General features: G+C 38.3%; 1 protein-coding gene across 2 annotated transcripts in view; it reads left to right on the forward strand.

Annotated features, from left to right (window-relative positions):
- LOC120500414 (neuroendocrine protein 7B2-like) overlaps nt 1-14,183 on the forward strand; it is a 44,054-nt gene that overhangs the window by 26,404 nt on the left and 3,467 nt on the right. For both annotated transcript variants that reach the window (XM_039705285.1, XM_039705286.1), the window contains 3 exons: nt 3,015-3,164; nt 6,143-6,255; nt 10,927-10,980. In XM_039705285.1, coding sequence (XP_039561219.1) covers nt 3,015-3,164; nt 6,143-6,255; nt 10,927-10,980 — 317 coding nt within the window. The remainder of the gene's footprint in view (nt 1-3,014; nt 3,165-6,142; nt 6,256-10,926; nt 10,981-14,183) is intronic.

Here is a 14,183-nt window from a genome sequence, read left to right on the forward strand (position 1 = left end):
ATTCATATAAGTAAGGAGATATGGAAAAGCCCATAGATTTATCTAGCTCATCCCTTCTCAGTACAAGGGTATTGTCTGTACTGCTCTGGATTTTTGGTAGTCCAAGTTTGAATAATTTAACAATGATGTCTCTCATGATTCCTTTGGATAGGAAATTATGAAAAGTTTCTTAGTATTGAGTTGCCTTGTCTTTTTCTTTCAGGCTCTGCCTCAAGGTTCAAGAAACTGATCTTCTGCTATTTTTGTAGCTGACTGTACATGTTTGTATCCCAATATTTTAACTTGGTAGCTGCAGTGTCTTTAATCCTAATATGTTTCTTTAAATCAGTAATGTTATACCAAAACTAATGCAACTCATGAGAGTTACTGTACATAGTACCCCAACTTCATATATTCATAGCATTTCATTTTTATTATTGTAGTCTTTGCTGAGTGCACTATTTATCAGAGTTTATAAGGAATGAGCTTTGCTGATGCTATTAAATCACTCAAGTGTGCTAAATTATGGCACCAGAGCAGGTGCTATTGTCTGCAGCTCTTTTGCAAAGAAAGGAAAAACCCTCAAATGATCCTGCACATTTATACCTAAAGGAAACAATCCTTTATATTAATATAAAAAGATTGGTTTGTACTCAGTCAGGGGAATTCTTGGCAGTCGGTTTAAACTTACATGTATATATAGCACACTGGAGCCTGCTAAGTACCTCTGTTTTCTTTATGGATGGAGCTTTGGTGCCAAGAGGTCTGCACCACATGCAAGCAGGGATAGGCTTCTATCTGATGGATTGTCCCATAGTGAACCACATTGTATACAGCACGTTCAAACACGTATTGATTACGTGGTTCCGTAGTTTACAGCAGAATCATAACCTGATGCTTTTAAGTACATATATGTAATCAATCTTCATGTGAAGGAAGTCAGGACAAAAGAAGTATTTTATGCTATATATTAGACATTATATTAAATTTCATTAAATGAAGTGTATGTTATACATTTTTTTAACCTCATCACCATAACATGTGATTGCGTTACGAGCGTGATCTTTGTGTGGGCTATGGACTAAAGGTATATATAATAAAGCTCAGAATGGGGATAACGCTCTTCTGGTTTTAGTACCAGGTTTCATGGTCATCTACAAGCCAAATTTCCATCCAACAGAGATGCAATTTTTTATAGAGGTAGTTTTATGTTTTGTTGCATATCTGTAAATCTTTTCTGCAGCACTGCATTACAGAATAAGAGACTTGTACTTGAGGGGGAAAATTAGCACACTGGTTAGATTTTAGTCCATTGTGCAAATAAAATGGAAATGTATGTGCTTATAGACTAATTTGCTTTACTATAATGCCAACATCCAAGTGGTCATTTGCAAAATCAATTCGCAAAATTTGCCTCAACTGCCACTTCTAAATGTAGAAATGAATACAAAACTTGAATTTTGTATTTGAGTGCCTTCTGTTAGCAATCTTTGCAAGTGATTAAGTTAGCTCACAATGTTTGGCTGTATAAAAGATGATTTAGGCTGGTAATATTTATTTGTAAGTAGGGATGGGAGTACTTCAGTGATTCTTTTGGAGCAACTTTCATGTTTGGAGGCTTTATTCACATCTACTGGATTGATGAAAAATAAATAAATTTTAAATAAGACTATTTGGTGATAATATGGTGATTTTGCTATTTACCCAAGCAGTTGTGTCTGTGTTCATTCTTTAACTCATATTTTCCAATTGTTCAAATTCCTTTTCCTCTCAATTCATTGTTAGTAGAATTTACATGTTGACTGTGTGTTGTTATCCCTCATTATATAGGGTTTAAAAAAATATTACTTTGCTGTCACACAACCGTCTCCATTGCTGCAGTGTGTGTGGTGGCTGTCTTTGTCAGGGAAAAAGAACATGCTTGAAACTAATGTATTATGTCTGAAATTCAAAAGAATAGTGTACAATAGTACTTTAAAAACTCCACAAGCAGCTGGGGTTTTGCCTGTGGATGCATTGGCCAGTAAGGCATGCAGAAAAGATCTGGGACAGATAATTATTTAGAGAGAGAGAGAGTGGCCTGAGCTTGGTCCCAAATCTTTAGTGGAAGACCCTACTTGTGAAAGGCAGGGTACCCAGCTGAGGTGTGGCAGTGGCCACAGCACAGCAGTTCTGGGTGCAGTTGCCCAAGCACAGCAGGCCCATCGCTGTGTCCTCTGCCACAGGGTTACAAAACCTGCTGCACTCTGCTGCTGTAACCCTGCAGTGATGCTGCTCTGGATCCCACAGGGAAAAGGTAATATTGCATGTAAAAGTGTGAAGTCACTGCCTGGGATGCTTTGTAACACACTGAATACTGTGGAGATACATGTGAACAAGAATTCCCATCAACAACAGAGACTCTTCACCACTTTTCATCATTACAACAGGAAATGCAAATTTACATTTAAGAATTAGTTTCATTTAAAAATATTTTTTCTAGGTGTATACAGCCAAATTCGCTAGAATACCCTGGGTCCCTAAGGACCTTAATATCTCAAGCCCCCTTGGAAGTTAATTTATTAATGTATTTCTAGGCTGTGCAGGTAGTATTTCTTTCTCATCATTAACATTGCCTTCCTGCCATGATGCTGTCTTGCTATACCTGCTGTTGTTAGTTGCCATAATGAACAGTAATACTATCAGTGACTGAAGATGATTGTGCTTTAGATGTATCAGGTTTCATATGTCTATTTCTTTTCATTTTCTTGCTGAAAATTTTCATACTTAAGGTAAAAAGCAGCCATAAGACTAATAATATGTGGCCGGTTTTGTTTTCTAGTTTCATTCTTAGTTATCTAAGTAACTGGATTTAGGTCACATGGTTATGTTTCTGAAAGAGATGCTTGAAATCTAAACTTGGATTTGTCTCTAAAACAATTACATATATAGAGTGAGAGATTATATTTTAAATTGAAGTGTAGATTACTTGCACCAGCTGAAGTACTTACATTTTTAATATTGTGAAACAACTGTGCATAAATTGTCTTTTCTAGGTGGTGCACATGAGGGTCTCCAGCACTTGGGTCCATATGGCAATATCCCAAACATCGTGGCTGAGCTGACAGGAGATAATGTACCAAAGGATTTCAGTGAAGATCAAGGATATCCTGACCCTCCAAATCCCTGCCCTATTGGAAAAACAGGTAATTCAGCTGTACCCTTTGTACCTCTGTCTTCACTCTTACATGTTATGTACCTCTTACATCTTCCTGTCTTTCAGCACTGCACAACCCATGATCAGAAATCAGGGCTTTTTCATTCTATGCCCCAGGACAAGAACTGTTGAGAAATTGGGTGTTTCAGTGTTTCAGATTAGCTTTTTTTTAATATTTGTTTTAAGAATATGTGCATATCCTGTATTGGTGTATAATGCTGGAGAGGGTGGAAGAAATCATCTTGATCTCAGAGTAGAAGATAGTGAGATTTATGAGAGCATCATGTTCCCAAGGGAGTTAATTTTTAAGCTGGCCCCTGAAAAAAGTTATTCTGTACAGATGAGATTTACCCTTATTTTAGAGACTTTCATTGTGCCAAGAGGAATGAAACTGTCTGCCCTGATCTCCAACCCAGACCATGAGTCAATATTTAAGATACCTTGGCTCCAATCCATGCGTCTTTACAGCTCACTGCGGGTACATCTGTGCCAAGAAGTGGAGACCTGCATGGCTGTAGCCCAGGGCACTGCAGGCTGGCTCTGGCAGCGCAGCCTCGGAGAGCCGGAGCGGTGCCCGGGACACGCGGGGTGTCACCCAGGCTGCCACCTGTGTCCCTCAGACTGCCACCTGGGACACGCGGGGTGTCACCCAGGCTGCCACCACGCAGGCACCGAGCCTGCCGGGCTGGTGCCCAAGGGTCACCAAAGCGGCCCTGCATGTGCATGATACACATACCCTGAGAGAATGGATCTCCTCCCTGCTACTTGAGCCAAGGAATGACTTCCAGGACTGAAAGCAGTAGTAAAACAGCCATTGGCTGCCTTGGGACCTGGAAATGGGAATGAGCGCTCTGTTTTTCTCTGATTTTTTATTTGTCAGCTAAGAGATCCTTTCAAAATGTTTTCTGTTTAGTCTTCTTTTATATTATTTGCATAATGCAGAACAGTTGTCAGTATTCTTATTTAAAATGTTCTAACTATCTTAGAATTAATAAGAAAATTATATTTGTTATGAAAAGGTTTTATCACTGTGTTTTTGCATTTCATTCAAAAATTTGACAAACTTTCAAATAGTCCTTCCTTACTGTTTTCTATTACAGCCCATTTGGTGATGATGCCTTCATCTCTTCTAGAATAATACATCATCTTCCAATTTGTTCACTATAGCTGTTGTCTGACAAGTTGCAAATGATGGGTTTAGATTTTCTCACACACACAAGCACACACATGGACTTTCTGTCTTCGTGCTTGCACATTAGACTTCTGTTCATGATTAGATAAATAAATTTAAAACATGGCATCCGGGGAAATGCCTTTGAAAATCCCTTCAATTTTTCTGTCTTAGGTGAAATAAAAGTTGTTAGCTAAGCTAATACAGTCAGATCTGAACAGAGGGGGAATTTGCAGGGAAGTGCTGCCTGCTCAGATAAATGGCTCTGTCATAGGTATGCTGTGAGTGAAGATAGTATCTGCTAGGATTAGAGTAAAATATTTTTCAGAGCCTTAAATGGAAATTCAAGTGGTGACTGTATTATGCATACAAATTACCAGAGGCCTTCCTCAATCAGGTCTGTGGATTTGCTTAATGGAAAACAATTTTTCCAGTCACTGTCTACATATGCACATTCCACAGCAGGAATACATAAGCCTGGAGCAGCTGAGTTGAAGATTTTTGGATTAGCAGTCATAGAGGACACCCATGTGTCCTGCTGCCCTTTGTGTTTTCTACCAAAAGACACAAATGCTCTCAGGTCTGCCACACTTCTGTTGTCACCTGTTTCTCTCTTGATACAACCTTGTCCCTGATGAGATGGAAATGATTTCTAAGTGTCTTAATAGTTTCTGAGTTACTTAGCCAGTATGAAGAGTTTTCCCCTGTTTTCTATTGGCAATTTTCTTTTTTACCAGTCCCAACGAGAAAAGAGAGAAAGCTGGATCTGTTGAACTCAGAATAACCTCCTCAGGTCATTGAATCAACTCAGTTTTAAGTCAAGTTTTCACCCACATCTGAGGGAAAAAGATAATCCATCTGCAAATGTTTTTACATGATGACACACAAGGACAGAAGGGAAAGTCCACAGGTGTGTGCTCTGGAGTGCCTGTGTTCTGGCAGATGCAGCTGTTTGAATGCCCAGCATCATGCCCTGGCTGGTAGGATCTCCTTGGGTATGTCTGAGAGGAACTTGGACTGCAAGCTGCCCATGCTGGCTAAGCAGTGGGAGCTCCAGGAGCAGACTCTATCCAAAAAGCTGCTCTGGCCTCAAGTTACTGAACCTTTGTTTCAGCTAAAGATGACTTACTTTTGTAAAAAGACCCCAAGTTGATTTTTGAAAGGATATTATCTTGATGTGACACTGCCTACAAACCATCCATTATGGTTAAAGGAGTTTTCTGGACCAATCAGATTAGTTACCAATCTACAGAAATGTTTTCATGATAAAACTTCTCCTACATAGCATTTTTATGAGATCTTATGATGCAGAAATTATTTTCAGCCAGTTTGGACAAAGCAGCAAACCAGAAATGGAGCTCCAGGAAGAGGTAGCTACTGAGTGAAAGAAATTCTGTCTTTGCTCACAGCACTGTTTTACCATGACCTTCAAAAGTGTTGCCTTACCAATTTCTAAAACGACTTGTGAGCATTTAAAAGAGAAAATAAGATCTCTTCTGAATCAGAGCAAGATGCAATTCTAGGTAAAATCAAGTGCCATAATTAAAAGAAAAACATAAAGAAGGGAAAGAGCTTGGAAAATAAACTTCAGTTTTCCTTAAGTTGTGAGGACTTGGTTTTTTTAAAATAAATACATTATGAAAAAATTTGTTTCAAAAGAAAAAAAACTCGTATTTTCTAGTCATCCAGTTCTTTATGTTTTTTTTAATTACATGATTGCATGTAAGAAGTTTGCTGACTAATGTGGCATATTGTGTGTTTCAAAGCTACTAAGCACTCAGTGCTTTCTTTTGTAGTTGATGATGGGTGTCTAGAAAACACCCCAGACACAGCAGAGTTCAGCAGGGAATACCAGCTGCACCAACACCTTTTTGATCCAGAGCATGATTATCCCAACAGGGGCAAGTGGGTGAGTACATGCTTCTTGTTTATTTTTGTTGCATGTGAAACTGGGTATTGTCTGCTGTGTGGGACACTATGAAACCGTGAAGACAATATTGTCCTTAATGCTGGAAAAGTTATCACCCCAAGGGAAACTTCTCAAAAAAGGTGAACCTGCCCTGAAAAACAGAAATACTGCTTGTGATTGATAAACACCCCAGAAAAACAGAAAGTAGAAATCCTTGTTCTATTACCTGTCCCAAAGCATGACAGCTTGATATTTGCAAAAACCTACATTTCAAACTACGGTGAACATGTAGCCAAAATTAGTGCAGATCTTAAGATTTCAAAACATAAGATGGTCCTAATCTGAAAGAATATCCAGGTTCACTGACTATTTGCTGTTCAGCTACATGTATAAAAAATAGAAAGAAAATACAGATAGATGGAGTTCAGCAGCTTAAAACAGCTTAGAAAATCTAGGATGACAATTTGCCTTAAGGAATCCTTCTCACCTTAAGGATTTTGGAGGACTTGATGCTGCTTCTTCCTCTAGTCAGGTTATGTGCTGTATTATATTGAAAACCTCTTTGACACATCACATATAATAAACACAGTGAGCTACACTAAGGGCAAGAAGCTTGCTCTGAGCAGACAAGGACTTTAATAACTGCAGCTAGACTATTTCTGCAGGCTAGAGGCTCCAAAGAAAGCTCTGCCACTTAATCTTGGATTACATCAGTTAAAATGTCCAATCCCAAATCCATTTTCAGGCGCCAGGAAAACAATAACAATGATCATAATTTATGCTTGTAAAGCAAATAATGAAATCTCATTTTACATTGTTATAACGCTTCACTTAAGATTGCACTAAACCAGTGCTCTGTAAGCATATATCGATAAATGGACATGTTTGGCAGCCTCTTCTCCTGCTGTAATTTTGAGACAATGATTCATCTTCATAATCAAACCAGTGTAAGATTTATAGTCTTAATTACTTATGTGAGTGCTAAATTTCTGGAGAGAATCATGCCAAAATTCCAAATTTTGGAAACTTGTTGCATTCTGAGTAATTACCATCAAAGGTTTTCATTTAAAAAACACCAGATGGTGAACGTTTTTATTTATGCCAGATAAGGCTGTTAGTTTTCTTATTATTCATGAGCACTTTACTTTCATAATACCATTCTGAAGACTACAAAGGCACTTCTGTAAATCTTTGGCCTATAGCAATATTTCAGAATCAAGCATACATACTGTGTTGTCATCAGCAACATATATACTTAATAAATGATAGTAAATCATTAGTGAATCCTGGGCTTTTTTGTATCTCCATCCATCACTACTAATTCAGGAGAAAAAGCTGCTCATGTATGGATTGAAACACTTTTAGGTACTAAATACTAATCATATCTAGCTGCAGCTTAGCCAACTCCAGATCTTTTTAATTAGAGATGAAACAGCTGGTGATGTGCATGAGCAAATATTTTGCTGAGATCCAGGAGAACAACCCTGATCATCTCCTAATTGCATATTACCACATGGTAAAAATATAAATACAGTGGTATCTTTTTGTGGCTGGAGTTTTTATTTTTAATTCTCTGGAAAAATCAGGTAAGTGCTCTAAAAATTAGCTGTTTGCTTATAAACCAAGCTGAAGTAGGTCAGATCTTTTAGGGCACTCACTATTGTCCACATTAAGTTGTAAATGACCAACACAGCTGGCTGTGGGCTGCCTAGTGGTGGCTGTGCATCCTCACCCTCCCACTGCCCCCAGCACCTAAAATTCCCTTTGCCCATTACAGTTTGCTGCTGTTTCTCCTGTTGAAGAGCCTAGGACCAGATGCCTGGGGCCGTGATGGTTGTGTGCTCACAGACTGTGCTTCCACCAGCTCTTGCCAGCTGAGTGGGCACCAGGCTGTCATCACCAGCTGCAGCTCCTGCATCCAGTGTCTGCTGGACCCATGGAGGCTGGCATGTGCTCCCAGCTCTTGAGGAGCTTCTCCCCAGCCTTTTCCTACCACTGTGTGGTTGAGGAAGTGTTACAATTCTCAGTGACTTGTCCTTTCCTGGAGCCAACATGCATTCCTTAGTGTAAATCACAGAAAAATTACAGATTACATTAGCAGGTCAGGAAAAAAAGGACCTGTTTGTCCTACTGGGACAGAAACAGGTTGGTTGACTTGTTTTGGTGATAGACTGTCATGCCTGCAAAGCTGTGGGACCTCTGCAGTATCCTGTGAATAACACACATTTTATAAGGGTCAAGCAAGTCTAGCAGCTTTCTATATTTGTATCTGCTAATACATCTGCAGATACAAATATAGAAATCATAATAAATATATGCTAGGTTAGGAGTGGTAAGAAAGTGGAAGAATTTTTCTGTCATTGGGACAGCTCCCCATGTATCAATATGTTGGCCTGTGAGAAGTCTCAGGAACAGACTGTTTATAGAGTGAGATCCACAGCTTATACTCTCCTCTCCTCTCCTCATAGAGAGGAGGGGGAAAACATAGAGGAGACAGTGGAAATAGTAGGATGAGTGACTTTTGGAGTTTTCTATCCTTGTGTATAACTATAGTTTCTAAGATTTCAGAGTTTTTTTCCCCAGTTCAGACTTTTCCTTATAGGACACAGACACTTTCTGAGTGTGCCTTTCTTGCATCTTGCAGATTGGCTCTTAGGGTGGTTTGTAGAAGTGTGGTTGGCATCCAGAAACACTTGCAGAAAGATATATATATATCAGAAAGCACTATACCATTTACAATAAAATCTAAAAACCTCTTATATATTTTGTTGGTTTAAAGCATTTTAACTTCTGATTTTTTTCCACCCAAACCCCAGCCTGTAGTACTCTAATCCAAGTAGCCAAGAGTATGCAAAGGAAGCTCCAGGAGTGAGGGAAAAGTAGAAAATCACATTCAGCATATCTCCACATGAGGTGTATCTTTAACTGAAGAAAACTCTGTGCCTTCATCCTTAACAACCTCTCAGTGGAGGATGAACACTTCATGGGCAGATTCTGGTGGCTGATGAGGTCAGGCCATTACGCAGTGGAACATATTTTCAGGATTGCTATTACCATACAAATATGTTCTTAGCTCATGCTCCACAACCATATTTGCTTTGTACTCCACATAATGCTACAGCCGTACTTAGGGTCTTAAAATATTTTCTAAAACAGACTAAACAAAATATGGTTTCCTTGAGCAGGGACAGTTCAATTGTAAATTTTTCAGAAAGACAGAAATGCTAGCTCCAGTAGTCCATTGAATTATTTTTATTTCAGAAACACCCTTTTTCCTCTCATGAAAGTACAAGGTCAGACACTTTAGAAAGAGAAGTCTTGATGGTGCTTTGTTTCCTAAGGAGAATAATTCATGCATCCTTGAGTTTCTTTAAAATGTTAAATTTAAGTTTTCCTGAAGTGAGCTCTCATAAATGACTAGCCAAGAATGTCTCCCTTGGCCAACTTCATCTCTGTTCCCTTTTGGAACAGCTCAGACAAAATAACTGAGGTTGGACAAGAGATAGGCCTTGTGAATTTGAGGTTTAATGAACACAAGAAGTACAAAACAGACAATTTTGGCAGATTTCATTGTAACACTTGAAAATGTTTGTTTTTTCTCGTATCAAGGCTGCAGAGAGAGTTAGACGTGTTTGGTGAATTTGTCTCGTGCTAGAATTACACTTTCTATTTATATAATCAATGTTAGGTCAGTTGTTTATAGCAGAATTAATGGCCTTGTTTATATAGTCTTCTGCTTTTATACATGTAATTCTTCTCTCCTTCCATTTTCAGGTTAGGGTTTGGTTTTGGTTTTCTTCATAACATAGAATTGAAACAAAATGTGTTGAACATGTGTGTGTTATTCCAGACTTTATTAGAATTCACTACTTATAAGAAATACAACAATATGTGGATGCACTTATGTAAACTATGGTCAGAGGGGGTTTTTTGTGTTGGGTTTTTTTTTTTCATTTTCTTTTCTCATCATCATAACTTTCTCTTCTGCCAAGATGTTTCTGGCAGTTTTTAAAAGGTTTGCCATTAAAAATGTTATAGACCAAATGGTCTTTAGAAGCTTTATTGAGGGCACTACTTAAACAAAGGAAGAGTTGGCACTGAACTCCTTTCAGCAGAACTTTGCACTGGGAAGTGTTGATATCTGGAAGGGAATAAGCAAAGACAACAAAACAGTAGGAATTATGCCTATTTCTGTTTTTAAAAGGAATTAGAAAATCCCTTGTAAAGCAAATTTTTTTTTGCTCCTGTTCTTGTGTCACCTCAAATGTATAGAAAGATATACCAGAGGCAGGACTCCTGCTTCTTTTCCCTCACATTCTTATTTTTCTTTTTCCTTCTGCCTTTTCTTAAAAAGAAAATAAATTATACCATGTATCACATGATGGGGAACATCCAGACTATACAGCACATACTTGAAGCCCTTATTGCCTGAACACGGGGCATAACATAGTGGAAAATTACTGGCTTTTAAATTGTTGATAAGGCTGTGACTGCTCCTGAAGAACTGCAAATCTTAGTAGGAATACACACATATTTATTTGTGGTTTATTTCTCCCATAAAACTACACACTCCTCTAGACTAGATAATATTTAATAGCAGAAATAATATTTTAAAACAAGAGTGTAATGGATTTGATAGCTGTGTTGGGTTTGTTTTTTTTTCCTTTCCAGAGCAAGAGTTTACTCTTTGAGAAAATCAATGGTGGTCCAAAAAGAAGAAAGAGGGTAACTATCGGAATATTTCATAGCCCCTATATAATCTAGAGACGTAATAAAAATTAAAAACATATTGTTGAAATGAAGAGATAGTCTAATGCATTTGTATTGTACTTTAGGTTATGTGTCAGGGACTGTCTGTGATAAAATGCTATAGCCAGCTTAAGGACTGAACTCTGGGCACAAGACTTATTTCTCAAAATAGTCTCTTACTTTCAGAAGATACACTTAAGTGTAGAACATTATAAAACCTCATATTGTCTGTCTTTTAAAATTGATCCTATTTGCTTAAACCTATTTAGAAGTATTTCAGTATCTCTAAAACAGAATTTGAAGTTTCCTACTAAAAATATTAGTAAATTTAATTACCACTATCTGTGTTTGTGAATATATTTTTGGGTGCAAATAACACTGGAGGTGGTTCTTTATCTGATCTAGCTCAGATGAAACTCCAGTCTCTATGTCCCACTTGCTTGAAAGACAAAGATGAAAAGGTTCTCACTCTTCTGCTCCTGTAACAAGGAAGGCAACCCACACAGAGAGATTCTGCAAGTCTGCCTCATTCTCTCTCTTTTTTGGTAGTATCAGTCTTTCTTCAATTAAAAAAAAGAAATCACTTTCGGTAAGAGTCGAGATCTTCAGCTTTGCTGCTGTGTATTATTTTTACAAAAAGGAAAAGTCTAGCTCTCTGCCAGAAAGTAGCTTTTCAAAATATGACAGCACAGTTTATATTGTAAATGAAGTAAATATAATTTAAAATAACAAGCATAAGTGAAGATAATTTATTTATTTTTTAATTCTCAAGCTGTCAGTCTTTGCTAGAAAGGGGGAAGATGAGTCGATTTTTTTCTGATTCAGACATCACTGGCAGTTGGCACTTCAAACATAAGTTAATGATCTGACCTGAGCTCAGTATCTGCTTCATGCTTACATTTGATTTTTGAGTTAGTTAGTTGAAAAAGTAAAAAGGGGTAGTCACCTGACTTTAATTTTTAAATAAGTGGAATTTACTCTGGAAATAGTTCAGCAGCATATTTATTAATAGCTAGAGCAGCATGTTAAAGAGGAATACATGCAACATATGCATGAGGGGAAAAAAGAAAAAAATTAACATTTTCTTTCTGTGAGCTGACTGACATAATGGGATACAAAAGAAGTACTAGCTGGAGACACTTGACAGTTATGTGGCCAGGGGTAGTCCAGAATTTTGAAGGTGAATTACTTTACAGCAGACTTATTTTCCTAGCACCAACGTGTCACTTAATGCTAAATTCATTCAAATTTAAATTATTTTAGGGTAATACTGCAATGATTACTAATGTTTTAATGAACAATTCAGAATCTCCACTTTATCAGAAGAAGAGTAACCTAGAACTGTCAGCAGCAGAGTGTGTTTTTCTAGAAATCAGGAAGTCCACTGGATTCCCCTCCTGCCTTTTGTGCTCCCTGCCACTCCTCCATGCCTTTCTGCACAGACATAGTTTTGGGATCTGGCAACAGATGCATTTTTTTGCATTTGAATGTCCCCATCTGAGGTTAAAACAAGTCCTGTGTAGCAGTGTGTGTAGTAACCCTGCTGTGTCACTCCAGGGCTGTAGTGAAACAGTCTCAGAGGCACGACAGGAGTCTGGAGAAGCCCATCCTGTGCAATTCATGTATTCAGGGCGCTCTGCGGGCACTGGTGCCAGCGTGCGCACACAGCCGTGTCTGCAGCAAAGGCTTCTGTGCGCGCTGTGCTCGCTCCTCTGCAGCACCTGCACTGCCAGACAAGGAGGGTTACAGTGACACCCAACTTCAACCAGCGCTTCTCCCCTTTTTTAAATGTCTGCGCTTGCAGACAGCCCCGTCCAGAAGTGTCAGGGCCACTTCTGTGATCACTGAGTTGCTGTGGGCTCACAGCTCTGTACAAAGGTGCTCGGGAGCATGTGTTGCTGTGAATTCTGCACAGCTGCATGGGATTAGACGTATTTTAGTCATTATATATTGCATTATATTTTGTGTTTTCTTTTGTTGGTTAAGAAGGATTCAAAATCTTACATAGTCTCATTCTCTTCAACTTTATTTTAAAAAGTAGCAAGCAAGTACCATTCCAAAAAAAAAAAGACCAATTAATCTTCCTAGGAATCTTCAAATAATTCCTAGAAGTTTATGCAACAGTTGAATTTCACTAAATTAACATTAAACAGAGCTTCTTTAAACAAACACAAACAAATCGTTTACATATGTCTTATTTCTAACAATTTAAAGCATTGGAGTTAGTTTATTTTCAAAGATTTTTCCACATTCATTTCTGGTTCTTAATATTTTTATGTTTTCGCTTGCAGCAGGCAAAACACCCAAAACCCAACAGAACAAAGCAAAAGGGCTGCTCTGTATTAATGACTAAGTATTAATGATAGCATCCGCAAATCTGGAGAAACCCAGATTTGAAGACAGATAAACTTAAACTTGAAGACAGATAAACCCCAAATGTTGTTCAGAGATTTGACAAATACCTGGGATCATGCCCATTATGAATGCTTTTTTTTTTTTTTTTTTAATTCCTAAGTTTTGGTGAAAGAAGCACAGAACTCAAGAAAAGTAATTTCTGTGACACACAGTCATCCTGACAAGAATCAGGAGATACTGGAAAATTTGCATTCCTCTGAAGTTTGTCCTTAGGCAAACAGTTTTTATTCGCACCAAAAAGCCTTCATGCTAGAATTTTTGACTGCACTTGTGTGAAGGAGACAATATACACTTGAATTTTGCTTACACTGACACTGTAACAGGCCAGAAAGCAGGTGTAAAGGATATTTAATACTGAAGCTCCACTCCACTGAACTTCTTGCCACTTTGCAAATACAGTAAGTACATTTTACTCCATTGGTATAGATAAAATTGAAGCATAGGCTTTCTGTTACTCCATCTACAATCTCCAAGCAGTTTTGAGACAGGATCTGTTCATCTTCAGCCTCACATTGTGCTGCTTGCATGGTGCAAAGTGAAGTTCAGCCCTCTCCAGGAATCTTCTTTCCAGCATTCCCTTCTTCTGGCAATGCTATGAGAGCCATTTTCTATGCCAAAACCTTGTTTGGCTCTGCTTCGTTGCCAGCAGTTTTTTATCTCAGCATCAAGAGAGGAAGCAAGGAGGGGTTTCCTGGAGAGGAGACAGGCTGAACAAGAGGCTTTGGTCAAACTGGAATTGTGGTCTCTAATTTGTATCCCAGCAC

Source organism: Passer montanus, unplaced genomic scaffold, assembly GCF_014805655.1.
Source record: "Passer montanus isolate IOZ18808 unplaced genomic scaffold, ASM1480565v1 scaffold18, whole genome shotgun sequence".
Classification (NCBI taxonomy): domain Eukaryota; kingdom Metazoa; phylum Chordata; class Aves; order Passeriformes; family Passeridae; genus Passer; species Passer montanus.